The sequence below is a fragment of the Macrosteles quadrilineatus genome, unplaced genomic scaffold (genome assembly GCF_028750875.1).
Source record: "Macrosteles quadrilineatus isolate MER2022 unplaced genomic scaffold, UCM_ALF_1.0 Scaffold_8__2_contigs__length_117827958, whole genome shotgun sequence".
In the NCBI taxonomy this organism is placed as follows: Eukaryota; Metazoa; Arthropoda; class Insecta; order Hemiptera; family Cicadellidae; genus Macrosteles; species Macrosteles quadrilineatus.
The window spans coordinates 30,453,217-30,467,496 of record NW_026542601.1 but is presented as its reverse complement, the minus strand read 5'-3'; the positions used below and the strand labels follow the sequence as shown (position 1 = coordinate 30,467,496).

Sequence of the window (14,280 nt, the reverse complement as noted above, 5' to 3'; positions counted from 1 at the left end):
TTCTCAGTTAAAATCCCTTTCAATCTATGTAGACCCCGCAGCCGGCCAAGGGCTTGCTGACACATGAGTATACGTAGAATAAAACGACGAAAATTTATATGTACTACGTGTTTTTCTATGTTACTTTGGTTACATTTCTGTAGAGCTCCAAACTCGAGTGTCTAAACTTTTTCCCCTGACAGTAGCAACTATTTATTATTATTTTTGCTGATTCCTCACATTATTTCTTCATATAACCATAAAGTTGTATTTGTGTTGACTATTATTGCGCATTATTATTGTGGTGAATAGTGGTAATAGGAAATAGTGTGGTGAAAAATAGCGTTTGTACTGCGGACCTAAATGGTTTTGCAGCTGGTTTGGTTGTCTTAAAATCGGTTCTCCTCCACCCCTATTTCAAACAAAACTTTTTTTCACTATAATAATAAGTTACAAAGTAGTAGGTAACCTTTGTGGCTGCAAAAGGGTTATTTTATGTTTTTAAAATGCATAAATACACTGAAGGGTGATGGCAAGAGGTAATAATATCACAACATTACATAGAGACTGGTAACCTATATGCGTCAATGCCCAGGATGTCGAAACCCAGAAAAGGCAGAGAAAATCCCTCAGTTTTGGCGACTTATTTCTTTTTCCTACTGTCACCCGACAATGTGGGCTTCCTTTCACAGATTATAGTACAGAAAGCCTTACTTTGGCGCACACGAGTGTCCAACCAAACAATACAAAACAGCGTGTTTTTATTATGCACGTAATCTGTGTACGCTTAAAAATAAGATGGCAACACTCAAAGATATTACAACTACGATCAGCTGGTACAGCAAATGTTCAATGTTTGGATTTAACCTAACCTAAAAACGAGTTGTAGGCCCTACATTGTACAGTGTTTGAAAGACTAATTATTTATATGATTTATAGTAGCTGAAGGAAAAATATAATGTGTAAAAAGTGCTACCTGCCTTTGCTGCACTCGAGAAACTTTCCACACTCGCCATTAGTTAGGTACACAAATAACCATTTACTTCCTAGATATTGATAATTTTTGCCAAGATATTAATATTAACTTTTTTCTTTGTTATCTTCTCCATTCCACAACAATCGTTAGACCGCAGGTTTAATTCATTTTGCTATCCTTTTCAGAGGAATTTTTTGTTGTAAGTTTTAGTTGAGACTCAGAATTTTTTTACAATTTGTTGTAAGTTAGTTCAATCAGTCAGAAGTTCCACACACAGAAGTTTTGTTCTTCTCTTGGGCGGAATATGTTTTCACAAGTTAGAACAAATTGTTTTAGTTAATTAACAAAAGTATTATAAGTTTTGTTGTACATTGTGCTTTGTAAACTTGGAAATAGTTTGTATTTAAGATTAATTGTAATTATTACTGTAATAGATTTTACCTAACCCGCCATGTTAAACTTCCCTATCCCAAGCGTGATGTATACAACCGAGTGATGTAAAGTTGAAAAAACTCTTCAACGCTAGAAATCATATGTGCGCTTGAATGTTATTGTTATGCTTTAAAGTATTTTCCTAACCTAGCTTTTGTTTGTAATAGAACGTTACTGTTAGAAGATGAGTGAAATGGATAATGAAAAATATTGTACGTAACCCCGTGTATATTGTCGGGTCAGGTAAAATCTTGTACGTTATGCGTTACGCAAGAGCGTGTTTACATCACTTAGGTGAATTATGCAACTCGCTTCCGCTCGTTGCACAACATTCACCTGCGTGATGTAAAAACGCTCTTACTACACTTGTAATGTAAAAAGCTATTATTACTTGTGGAGTAATAAATACTTATTACTATATTTACTATTGTTACTTGTGGGAGGGACACTGGGTCTGAGAACTGCTGTAATTACTCATAAATACAAACTTACTTGTGCATGAAACAAACTTAGCCAAGTCCGATTAAAACCAGTATAGCGATATCTTTGTTAATTGTTACATGTTATGCCTGTGTTTTGTGTAGTGTTTACGCTTATATTTATTCTGATATTTTTATGTGTTTCACACTTTGACAATGTTGCTTTTGCAACAAAACTAGTCAGCACCTTCTACCAATAAAAGTTGGGGACTATAATAGACCGAAGTAATATATAGCATTATGCTAGTGAAATTATTCTGATAGCAATTAAGTTAATTGTTTAGATGACTGTACATGTGCAAAATAACAAAAGGGACTATGTCAGAAGAAGTGTTCTTACTTCTTGTGCACATGCAGAGAAGACACACAATTTGTGTCCTTGAGAAAAGGACAAGTTGGTGTCAAATGAAGTCATAATTTGCATATTTAAGATGATTAATTGTAAATATTTTCAAATTAACAGAGGAAGGAATAAATTCTTTAAAAAGTTTATAAATTATATATTTTTCATAATTAGATCTCTGGGTGGAATGTAGGTATGGGAAAATTTTCAGCGAATTGTTCGATTTCATGCTTCAAACTCTCCACCTTTGGTTTTATTACGCTGTCCTCCAAAATGACCTTTTTAAAGTCAGCTACTAGTGGTCCTGCCTTCAACTGAGCTTCTTGGGCTATCTTCAAACCTTAAAAGACAAAAATAGTTTTAAAATTAAGTGAGGGAGGCTAGGCTGCCAACTTATGAGAAAACATGTGATGATAAAAATGGCTGTTAAAAACAACATTCAATAACTTCGCCTATTTAAAATTATTACCAACTATAGAACATAGCTCTTGTACTCAGTGTGAGCATAGACTAACCAACACATGTAGACTTCTCATCCTGTTGTAAATTTTGAAGCTCATTTTTCTTGTCTAGTCCATGTAGGTGACACAGATCGCTAGTGTCGACGAAATTTTGTTTCTATTACTCGTATTTTAGAGTTGATTTCAGGATTTATGCTTTACTGTTTTGTTATATAAATAGAGGAGGACTTATTGTTTATGATTAGATCTTTTTATTTTGTTTAATTAAACGAGGTTTTAAATTACAGGGACTGAAACATCAAGAAACATATTGTAAACAAAACACAACCTCTAAAGTACACCGGACAGAACTAATAATGAAATTGGCTTCAGCTGATCCATAGGATAAGAAAGGCAGTCTGTTTTATCCATGGTCTGAGCTAGAAACCACAACCACTGACTATGCCACTGATTGAACTAATATAATTACAGTTATATAATTCTACACGAGTAGAATTTTTTTAGTACAGTGATTCAAATAAAGAAGTACTAAATAAATATTTTTCAGAAAAACGTATAATCCCCTCAAATTTGGAGAGAAACCATATTTTACATATTTTTTTCTCTTATGTTTTATGAATATGTAAAGATCATTTAAAGTAAAGAGGCTTTTGTGTAAAGTCGACTAAGTCTATTATTTTCATTAATTGTCAAAAATATTGTTTGATTCACACTACCTACCTCTATCTATAAAGTCAACGACTCTCTCCATCTCTGGTTCCTTGAAGTTTCTCGTAGTCAGAGCAGAAGTACCAAACCTTATCCCACTTGGATTCATGGCACTTTTATCTCCAGGAACTGAAAGACAGTTTATTTTTGGATAATTTAAAAAAAAACCTAATTAAACTTTTAATAAAGTCGAGGCAATTAATTTTTGTGTGAACCTGATTAAACCTGTACCGTACGATGAATTGCTCTTAAGTCACTACACAGTTCTATTCGGCTTGTAAGTCCGGCTGACAGAATCGTCTGAACAGCTGATATAAGGAACAATTTTTACTCTGAAGAATCGGCTGTTTTGACTATAATTAAATACTTGCTATGTGTGCAGTGGGCTTTACCGTCTATGTTGAAACAGATAGCAACATGCAGACAGAAAAAAGATAAAATACACTTATTGCAGCAAACCTGCATAAGACAATTTCTCAGTGGGTAGATCACTTGATGCATGGTGGAAGAGCTTCACAGAGATTGCTTCATTCTAAAATTATATTTTCTCCTTTAGCTTTAGTTACTTAGTTGATCTGACATAAAATATGTTACAGTAGTCTACAGTAATTTGTTCTCTTGGATTGAATAAAATTTTATGTACGAGTATTTGACCAAATTCTATAATTTCTACCAGTTAATTCTGTAGGGGACTCAATACATGATACGATGATGTCTATTGTTTTTCTAAAACTGGCTACACCTTTAAAATGACAATGTGGTGTTAAGTTTTGCCAACAGTTAATGATATAAAGTAAAAGAAAATTGTTTACCAGTATTCTTGTTGCATGCTATACTCAGTTCCTCAAGTATAAACTCTGCTTTGGCGCCAGTCAGCTGCGCCGGACGTACATCTACCAGAGCCAAATGGATATCTGTGCCACCAGTGGAGATCTTATAACCTCTCTTCTCCAGCCCGGAACATAATACCTTGGCGTTCTTCACCACCTGTTGTGAAACATTCAATGCATTTTCAGACATATATTGTATTTAACCATTGATTATTGATAGAATTATTTCCATCCCTATGTTAACGTTGTCACCAGTTTTTATCCAAAACGTACATAGTCAAATAGGTTGTGTTTTGTTTACAATTAATTTCTTGTTATCTATAATATTAAAATGTGACAGGGTTTTTCTATTTCACGATTCTGAATCAACCACTTGACGGATTTTCATCAGTTTTGTGTTGAAAGAAAGATAATTTTGAGAACTAGGGAATGTCGAAGCCATAATTTTAGTTTAGGGTCCCAGTTTTTTAGAAATTAAGTTTTAATTTTTAAGGAGTCTTAAAAGGAAAGCTTATGCAAATTATTTTTGTTTCTGTTCGACTTTTTGAGGAAAGAATAGGAAAATAACAATGTTTACATGTTTTAATTCATCTTGGCAGATGTTTGTTAACCGGTAAATGTTTAACTGTTTGAACTTTGCTTGGATTTGAAATAGAAATATTGATATAACCTCAGTTTTGTTTTAGTTGACTACTCAATTCCCGTACGTAGGACGGGCCAACAGCTTGTTTCAGTAATTTAAAAACTTGTTTAACTAAATAAAACGATCTAATCATAAACAATAACTCATTCCCTAGTTATAAAACCAAACAGCAAAGCACAAATCTTGAAATTATTAACCTTAAAATAATAGAAACAAAATTTCGTCAACACTAGCAATCAGTGTCACCGTACATGAACTAGACACGAAAAACAAGTTTCAAAATTTACAGTGGGATGAGAAATCTACTTGTGTTATGGAATAAATGAGATGTTTACTTTGGTATCTAAAATCTTTCTAAAATGCAATGATACAAGACACACTCTGAAATTATATCCTGGCAAAACAAAGCTTGTGTGCAGGAACTGAATTGCAATATTAAAGAATATCAAACTGAGATAATTAAACATTCAAATATTTTATTGAGGAAATTAACTCAGTTCCCTTAAACTGCCAAACTGATAAGAAAAACCAACTTAAGTTTAACATTTAAAAAGCCATGTTTTTTATGCACCTTGGAAGTGGAAAGTTTGAACAAATGTAGGCCTACAATAGAACTCCAACCATCCAAAATCCAACAAATCCAAAAAAAATGTGTCTGTTGTCTATTTTCTATTTCCTTTAAAATACTCTGAGTTTTGGTTAAAATCCAATTATCCGAATATTGGATTATCCAAATGAGTTTCAGTCCCAATTGATTCAGATAGTTGAAGTTCCACACTATCTATATAATTAAATACGCTACATGAAACTTTGTCGGTTGAACTCCTTCACCATTTCTTAACCGATTTTATCCATTGACATCTCATTGGAAAGAGCGTGTTGCATAGATTTGCAAACTGACCTTACATGTTTGAAAAAGTCCCTTGGGCTCTGCCCCAGTAGCTGTTAAAGTTCCCATGTTATCCTTATGAAGAACATAATTGTTTACATTTTGACCAGCTGTATAATTTAATTGTTGTTATTTATTTCTCAATTCAAAGTCTTTTAATAACTCATTGGAAATTATGACAACTTTTATTTGTTTTTGAGTAACTAATTTACTTCTTTGCAATTGCTCGATTTCGAGCAACGTGTTTACTAGTAAATCTATATATATAATTCTGTAAGACCAAATTTTTACCAGAAAATTGTGGACGTCTGGTAAGTCGCAGAAAAGTGGGAGAGGTCTTAAATTAGAGGTATAGACCCCAGGGACTCGGGAAAAATAGCAGAATTCCCATAAAGTTACCAGAAAACGGGATAAAACGTAAAATATCCACCATAAGAAATGCAAGGGGACTGAAAAACGTCTGCATTCTATCAGCTGTTTACTTACTTACTTATTTACTTATTTATTTGCAATGTTTACATTTATTCCGAAAGTCAATGTTGGTAAATAATGTTTAGAAATGAATTTTATTTGTTTAATAGTTTTGTTTTCCGTTTTAATAATGAGTGAAGTAACTAGACAGGGTAGGGGAAGACCTGCAAGACGTGGAAGAGTGTCCAGGAATTCAACAGACTTAAGAAATGCTGAAAGAGAACGTCATGTAGGGCCTAACTGTGAAAGAAATCCAGAAGCTGGTTTACAACCTGTCTTCAGAAGAACACTGGAAAATGAGCTGAGTTGTTTCTCACAATCTAGGTCCTCTTGCATGCATTGTGGTGCATTTCACTTCGCAGAGGAGGCCACAAATGGACATTTCAACGCATGTTGCCACAATGGACATGCCACAACCACAAGTAAATGACGAATTACAGTAACTGTTTTTACATGATTCGAACTTCATAAAAAACATAAGGCAATACAACAGTGCAATGGCTATTGCGTCGCTTCCCGCTACACAAAAAGAGATTTTGGGAAATGGGCCTAACTGTCTTAAAATTCAGGGACAAATTCATAGATATATTTCTGACTTACCACCACCAAATGGGGAGTTGCCTTCATAATAATTAATAATAATTATAAAACCTTTACATTTGGTTCTCAAAATGGAAACTATAACAGAATTCGTAAGAAGACAAAACAAATCTTCAATTTTAAATTAGGAAAGATGTGCAATGTTTGGCAATGTTGTTATCTCAGAGTAATAAAACAAAATTAAATTAATTTAAATTAATTTTGTTTTATTACTCTGAGGCTGTATGATTTCAGCTCTGATTCGTCCCTCTCCGGGCTCAGGCCAACCGTGTGCACGTTTCCATTTGTAATATGTTGTGTTATTGATTTAATCATTATTTTACAATTGTAGGCTATTTCATTGACACATTAGAAGCAACTAATATAGACTCCAACGGAAGGAAAACCAAGATATAAAACAAGAAATACTGTTAATTTTAAGTAACATAAAATTGATAATTTTAGAAACATATTTAGAATATTTGTCTTTTTATATATGGTTTTTTTATTGTAGTCTAAATAAGGGGCTATGGCCCCTACAGGCCACTAGTAAATATTTAAAGCCATAAGTTATACTATAAGTTTGAGGCTTGTTGTCTACATTACCTGGTGCTGATACTGTTTATACTCGTCACTCTGTGCCTGTAGCAGTGTCGTAGCCACCGCTGCTATCTGGTGGTTGTGAGGTCCTCCCTGTAGTCCAGGGAACACTGCCTGATTGATCTTGTTCTCTAGGTCGTACATCACCTTCTCTCCGGACTTTGTCACCTTCCTTACCCCTGCAAGACACTTATACGTTTAAGTAATCATGGGGCAGCATTGCTTAGTGACAACTAAAACTTTTAGATTGAATCTTTGATAACAGAGAAAAGTAGATATTTCAATTGTAGGCAGTTTACAGAAAAAAAGTAGTTAAAAGAGCTGTCAGAATAAATAATTGATTAGCGTCAAAAACATCAACTTTTCAACCGAGCCAGACAATTCAGTAACAATGGTTACACCCCGGTAAGTGGTTCATTTATCGTAAGCTATAGCACATCAACTATCAAACAGGGCTATCTCCAAGGGGGGAAACGGAGTTTTAGGGTTCAGCAAACTCTGTTAGTGCCTCTTTCAACTTTGTTCTTTTTTATGTAAAAAACTGGCTTTAGCTAGTCATAAATGGGATGTCTACTTCAGCACCCAGAAGCAAATAATTTTAAGTGCATATCATTTTTAGGCTTCTGAAGCTGTTAAACAGTTCATCTTATAAATTGAATACAAAAAATAATTCTTTGGTTATGTCATACCTTTGCGGTAGAATATCATTCCTGCACGAGGCCCTCGTAAAGTCTTGTGAGTCGTGGTGCTGACAACGTCGCTGTACTCAAAAGGCGAAGGAATAACTCCAGCAGAGACCAGACCTGAGAAAAGGTTTAGGGTTAAATTAAATTTACCATACTGGAAATGATTAACTATTTTTGGTTATCCAACAAATAAACTTCTATGGTTCCTCGGGTAGGCCTGTATGTCCTTGCAATGAAGGATACTGATAGAGATTACAGTCCTTCATCAACAGAATATTTACAGAACCACAGCCAAGCCCTGAAAAATTATGCAGCATCATCATGCTATACAATGTTACTGAAGATTTAGTTATACATATCTACAATAATATGTTGTTGTGAATTATTTTTCAAATGTGCAATAACAACCAATCACACCTCAAGTACTGACTACTGACTATATTGTTGTATCCCATCAGTACCATGCTGCCAAAACAGTTAATTAAGACACTAATGGGCTCCTGCATTGTAGGAGAGTAACAACATTTTTTATGTCAAGGAACAAGTCATTCTCAACATTAATCCCTTTTGAACATTTTCACGTATAAAAATGGTCTATTTGTATAATACCTATTCAAAAATGTAAAACCATTTGTTTTGAAAATGATAGGTACCATATTGAAAATTTACAGAAAACTAGTTAATAAAAACGTTTGCACTCAACAAACTCAATGGTTTGTATTGAAAATACAAGAATTGTGGAGTGCCACAAAGGTATGCAATAGGACCACCTGTCTTACATATTCCAACTTTTGTTGCCTGAATGTTTGACACACAGTTTATCTTATTAATATTATATGGCACCAAGGGCAGAGACTTGAGCAATTCTTCCAAAAGAAAGTATCCAACTATTTTTTTAAAGAGCTTTAAGAAACAAAAACATAGTTAAAGCTGAACTTACCTGACACGTGGGCCATGTCTGACATAAGGTAGGCTCCGTGCTCGTCAGCAATCTCTCGGAACCTCTTGTAGTCAAGCGATCGAGGATAACAGCTGATACCTACAACATCGGTAAGATCAGTCCTGTAACTAAGGATTCAAAGAATAATGAGATTCCTCTTTAATATTTGTTGAATATTTTACCAAACTATCGATATGGTTTCATACAAAATAAAGAAAGGTATATATCGTCAGGAAACCAATATTCCTTGAGAATTGTTTGATTTTAATTCAAGTTGAGAGGAAGTTACTTGGAGTAAGATTTCATGTCAATCTCATCTGGACCAGTTACCTGAATACTGAATACTCATAATAACCAATCACCTCATGTTAATCTACTCGGATCAAATAATTTATTGGTAAATTAAATTCACTAATTTTATTAGGCTATGCAACTGTATATGATACAATTTTTGGTATGTTATGCCTTGATTGAAGTATTCATTGATGTAGACTTAAAAAAGAGCTCTTGCCATGGTACAACGGTACAACTTAGTTAGTTTCAGAATAACAATGAACATAGTTGAACTGAGCCTTCGACAATGTGTTCCAATGTCAAGCACTGATTCCTGTCGCATCCACTGACTTTTTACAAGGCCAACCAGGAAGGACAACTTGTAAAATTAGTCACATAATAGGATTAAAGATTGTCCATGAGGTGTTTCCCTAGAAAAATCTATGGTTAAAAATGTATTCTGATTCTATACTCTTCCTTCAAAGTCCACTGTAAGCTTATCATACAATTCACTCTTTTAACACGTTCGCTGCTGACCGCTAGATGCCGGGACGGCGCCAGGAGCTGAACTAACGCTCGGTTGCTGCGTGACATTGCCGCTGATACACTAAATACAGTAAAAACAACAGTAGTTATACTGGATGGCAATGTTCTGCAATAAAACTGGCTTTGGACATAGTACTAAGTGATTCTGATAGATAGCAGCACTACCCAGGTTACAGTCGGTAAAGTAGTGTCGCTATCTAGCAGGAAAGAGGTGGAACAAAGCCCTGTTCCAAATGACCCTGATGGTGATTTTGGGAAACTATATTTTTTATTGTCAGAAAAGTACGTCCCCACGAGCTGCAAAGAAATATAGGACGCTTGTGACGAGCTGGCTTATCCATGGCAAAGTTAAACAACAATGAATGGTGACGTTCCGGAACGTTTCTAGCTCCTGGCGCCGTGGCCCAGCTGACTTTCCGGAACGTCCATAGCAGCGAACGTGTTAAAGCCAAAACTATGTTCAATAAAAATATTAATTTGAAATTTTGTTATCGTCACAGAAAACCTTGGTCTATTTATTTTACCTGCAACAATCATCTTGGGCTTGAATAGTCTTGCGTTCTCCGCCAGTCTGTCGTAGTCTATGAGGCCGGTTGCTGGATCCACCTTGTAAGGCATTGATTCAAAGAAGATGGAAGATGCTGAAACTCTCTTTGTTGCTGTCATAAAACCGTGTGTTAAGTGCCCTCCGTCAGGAAGATCCAAACCTAAAAAATAAAGAATTGTATTTTATTTTTATCCTAGAAATATTTACAGCTCGTTAATATTTTGTGGTATTAATGATTATTCTGTTTTCTGATTAGTTTTCTGTGATAATCACAGTAATTTTTATATCATAACAATTGTTTGTGAAATTGTTGACAGGACACAAATTGTACCTATACAAAAAACTGGTTTTAGTCAAATCAACTTAGTTACTTGTTCTTAATTTGGGAAAGATGGAGTGAATGATAAGACTTGAATGAATGAAGTGAAACCTTTCACAAGTTGACCTTTGACCTAAGACCAGCTACTTCTATAGCTAGAATCATTTGAAAGCGCCATCAAGCCATCAAGGCCATCCGGGTCAAATTCCAAATCTTCAAAAAGTATTTGACTTTTCTCGGGATTGAACCTGCAACCTTCTGATTGTAAAAGGCAGGCGTTGTCACTACCAGCAGATTATTTCTGTTTAGCACTATGGACTGATAAAAGTACTGTAAAATATCAACTACATCCCTTACCCATAATTCTGTCATGGGGCTGTAGCAAGGCAGTATATACAGCCATGTTGGCCGGAGATCCAGAATACGGCTGAACATTCACTCCCCATTCCTCTGGGCTGATATTGAAGGCTTCCAAAGCTCGCTTTTGACACAACACCTCGATCTTGTCTATGTACTCGTTGCCTCCATAGTACCTGGAATGTTCCCGTTAAACTAAAAAGCAGTAATTAAAACAACAGTAATTATATATTAAACATTTATGTAGTTTCTAGTATTATTATCTTAGCCAATAGTACAGGGTTCTTAAAAAAGAATGGTGCAAAACTAAACGGTTCTTTTGCAAAACCACGAAACCTGTCGACAAAATCAAAGAATATCAACAAGAATTGAAGCTATCATGGCAAAAATCTGTGCGTTTTGGCTTGTCAGTAAGCTTCAATGTTTGTAATAACTGCAGTTTGTACGAGTTAAAGTCTCAAAGGCTTGTGTAAAACTGTGGACTGCTGTTTGTGAAGTTCTCTACCAGCTTTGACCGACTGTCGACGCTTTTAGACTCCGCGAAAACATAGCTTCGATTCTCTCCACAGTGTCTGGTGGAGTCTGAGGTTGGCCCAAACTCTTTCCGGCACAAAAAATCCAGTTGTCTTGAATTGCCTCATCCAACCAGCTATGCAGTTCTGATGAGGAGTCTCCTTTATAAATTTGGTCTGAAAGTTCTGCTGAACACTAATAGTTGCATTAGTACGAGCAAATTCTAAAACATAAAATGCCTTTTCTTGTTTTGTAGTAGCCATTTTTTGGCAGGCTTTGTAGTACTCAACTAAGCAACTAAAACAAAACATAACGATGTCAAAACAAACTTATGAACATGCCCTTTCCATTGGTGTAACAATCAGCTGTTTTAAATTAAGGAAACAGATGTACCAATCGTTTAGTTTTGCACCATTCTTTTTTTAATAACCCTGTATTATTAGATACCCAATAGTAGAAGCTTCATATATTTTATTGTTAAAATTCTTACTGACACATTGATCGATGAAATTTATCCGAGAAATTGGTGTTATCAATGAATAGTTTTAGTTTACAATCTATGTTTCTGAATTTAAGCTATCTCTCTACCTAGCTCCAGGCTGTCCCTCGGAGTATTTGTTGGTAAGGCAGGATCCGAGGCACTCCAGCGAGGCGGTCGAGGTGAAGTTTTCCGAGGCAATCATCTCGAGTCCTCTCAACTGCCGTCTCCGTTCCAGCTTGATCAACTCAAACAACTCTGGGTCCGAGGACTTTAGAGAGGCTTCCACCAATGGCATTTTGATAACTTTCTACGGAAACTGAATGATAAATTGAGATGTAATTGTTACAAATTATTGCTCTTCAGGAAAAGTTAGGATAAAAATATATGCTTTTGTTTACGAGGCCTGGCCTAAAACTTGTTTCAAAAACTTTTGATTGGAATTTTGCATATTAGCAAGTGCGTCTTCCAATACTTAAACACATGAAGTGTTGAAAGACACAGTTTATTAAATATTTGTATTGACCTTTTTTTAATAATAATAAAAACAGTTGGTGTACAAAGCTCCAACAGCAATAAACATGGTTATAACAACAGTAATAAAAACCAAACACCATCACCGTCGTTAAAAACAAATTAGAATACAAATAACTTACATTTATGATTTTTAGGACTTCTTTTACACCAACCTGAAGATGCCGCACTAAGTGGCAAAATGTGAATAGTTCTCAGCCTGCATTCAAGAACTGAGGCAATTAGCCGTCAAGAAAAAGAGTATTAAAATTCCCTAGCATTTTCATAATAGAATTGCTTTATAGCATCACCTTAGAAAAAATTTCTAAAAATGAAGAATTTTGTAACCCGCCCTGGTGATTTTTGCTGACAACGCGTTATAGTGAATGTAAAAGAAATTATACTATTGATTTCAATTTCCTAATTCCGTACTAGAACCAATAACTTTGTATAATGAACATCTGCAGCTTTCCATCTACATACTTACCAAAAGATGAAATAATAGTAAGGAAGAAACAAAATAATTCTAAACTAAATCACAATTTTAACAAAACATCACAGTTGCAGCTTAAGAGCTCAAAAAGAAAAGAAAGACCAGGGCTGTATTTAGATAATAACAGTTTATCTTTATCTGTAAGTATTTTCAATTGATAACTCAATGTGTTATCTTTAAGAATTATGAAAATTTCATTTATGAATGAAAAAACAAATGGGGTGATGTCATTTATGTTTCCTAGTGTAATCGAGAAAACATTAACCGGTAGTTTGCAATTGAAAACGGATGTTGTACAAGATCTTGAAAAACATCTTGCTACAGGGTATTTGTTATAAAAAAACAACCTGAATTACATAGTGTTAGTCTCCTTTTAGGCACAAAACAAACATCCCTCCTTCCCCTACTGCTACTCCATTACCAATCAGTTGAAATGTACTGTTGCATGGTTGTTGTCCACGCGGTTTAGTGTTGTTAAGAATTTATTAAAAATAAGACTCAACATTGTGTTTTCCCAAGCTCTAAGATGATGTAATGGAGTAAATAATTTGATTTACGTCAGGAAGTTTTTGCAGTTAAGCTTTAAAGTATGATTCCTGTAGTAAATCATCTACAGGTTAAAAACAAACACAATGATAAATAATATGATACTTATTTCGAGAAAACAATGTTGAATCTTATTCACAATTAAATTCCTAATGGCACTAAACCATGTAACAATTCATATCACCAGTAACTAATACTGGATTGTTAAAAGAGTTTAAAGGTAATGCAAGAGAGTTTACTTAACTTTTTGGGGTTGATTTGACAAGTCTTTTGATTGCATTTACCATAAACATTTGCTATTAAAATATTTGAATGAAATTTCAACAAAAAATATTTATAACTAGAAAATAAACACAACTGAATATCAAGTTCTCCCCTATCATGAAGACTGCAGGAGCCCTGGTGTGAGCAATAGAACACTTTCCTCCTCATTACAATGTTGAGTACTACATCAAGGTCTAATGAGCACAATGTCCTACAAACTAATTTGTACAGAGACAAGGCTTATGTAGCAAAACATGAGTGATACTCCTTTAATACTTTAATACTTTCTTATGAAATGGCGACCATACAATGTAGGTATTTTAAGCCAAGTATGAATGGAGATGAGTGTAGGATGAGTGGCGCGATCTTGTAGTCTTGTTAGTGACTAAGGCCGACATTCCTTAGACACAGCTGT

General features: G+C 34.7%; 1 protein-coding gene across 1 annotated transcript; it reads right to left on the bottom strand.

Moving 5' to 3' along the window:
- Positions 1-2,379: 2,379 nt before the first annotated feature.
- Positions 2,380-13,129, bottom strand: LOC129001038 (serine hydroxymethyltransferase-like). The gene is made up of 10 exons (XM_054428181.1): positions 13,050-13,129; positions 12,160-12,359; positions 11,059-11,234; positions 10,360-10,542; positions 9,017-9,115; positions 8,080-8,193; positions 7,397-7,569; positions 4,191-4,365; positions 3,391-3,507; positions 2,380-2,549 (listed from the first exon to the last, which is right to left on the bottom strand). The coding sequence occupies exons 2-10, from the start codon at positions 12,345-12,347 to the stop codon at positions 2,380-2,382; spliced, it is 1,395 nt and encodes a 464-aa protein (XP_054284156.1). The 5' UTR covers positions 12,348-12,359; positions 13,050-13,129.
- Between the last annotated feature and the right edge of the window lie 1,151 nt (positions 13,130-14,280).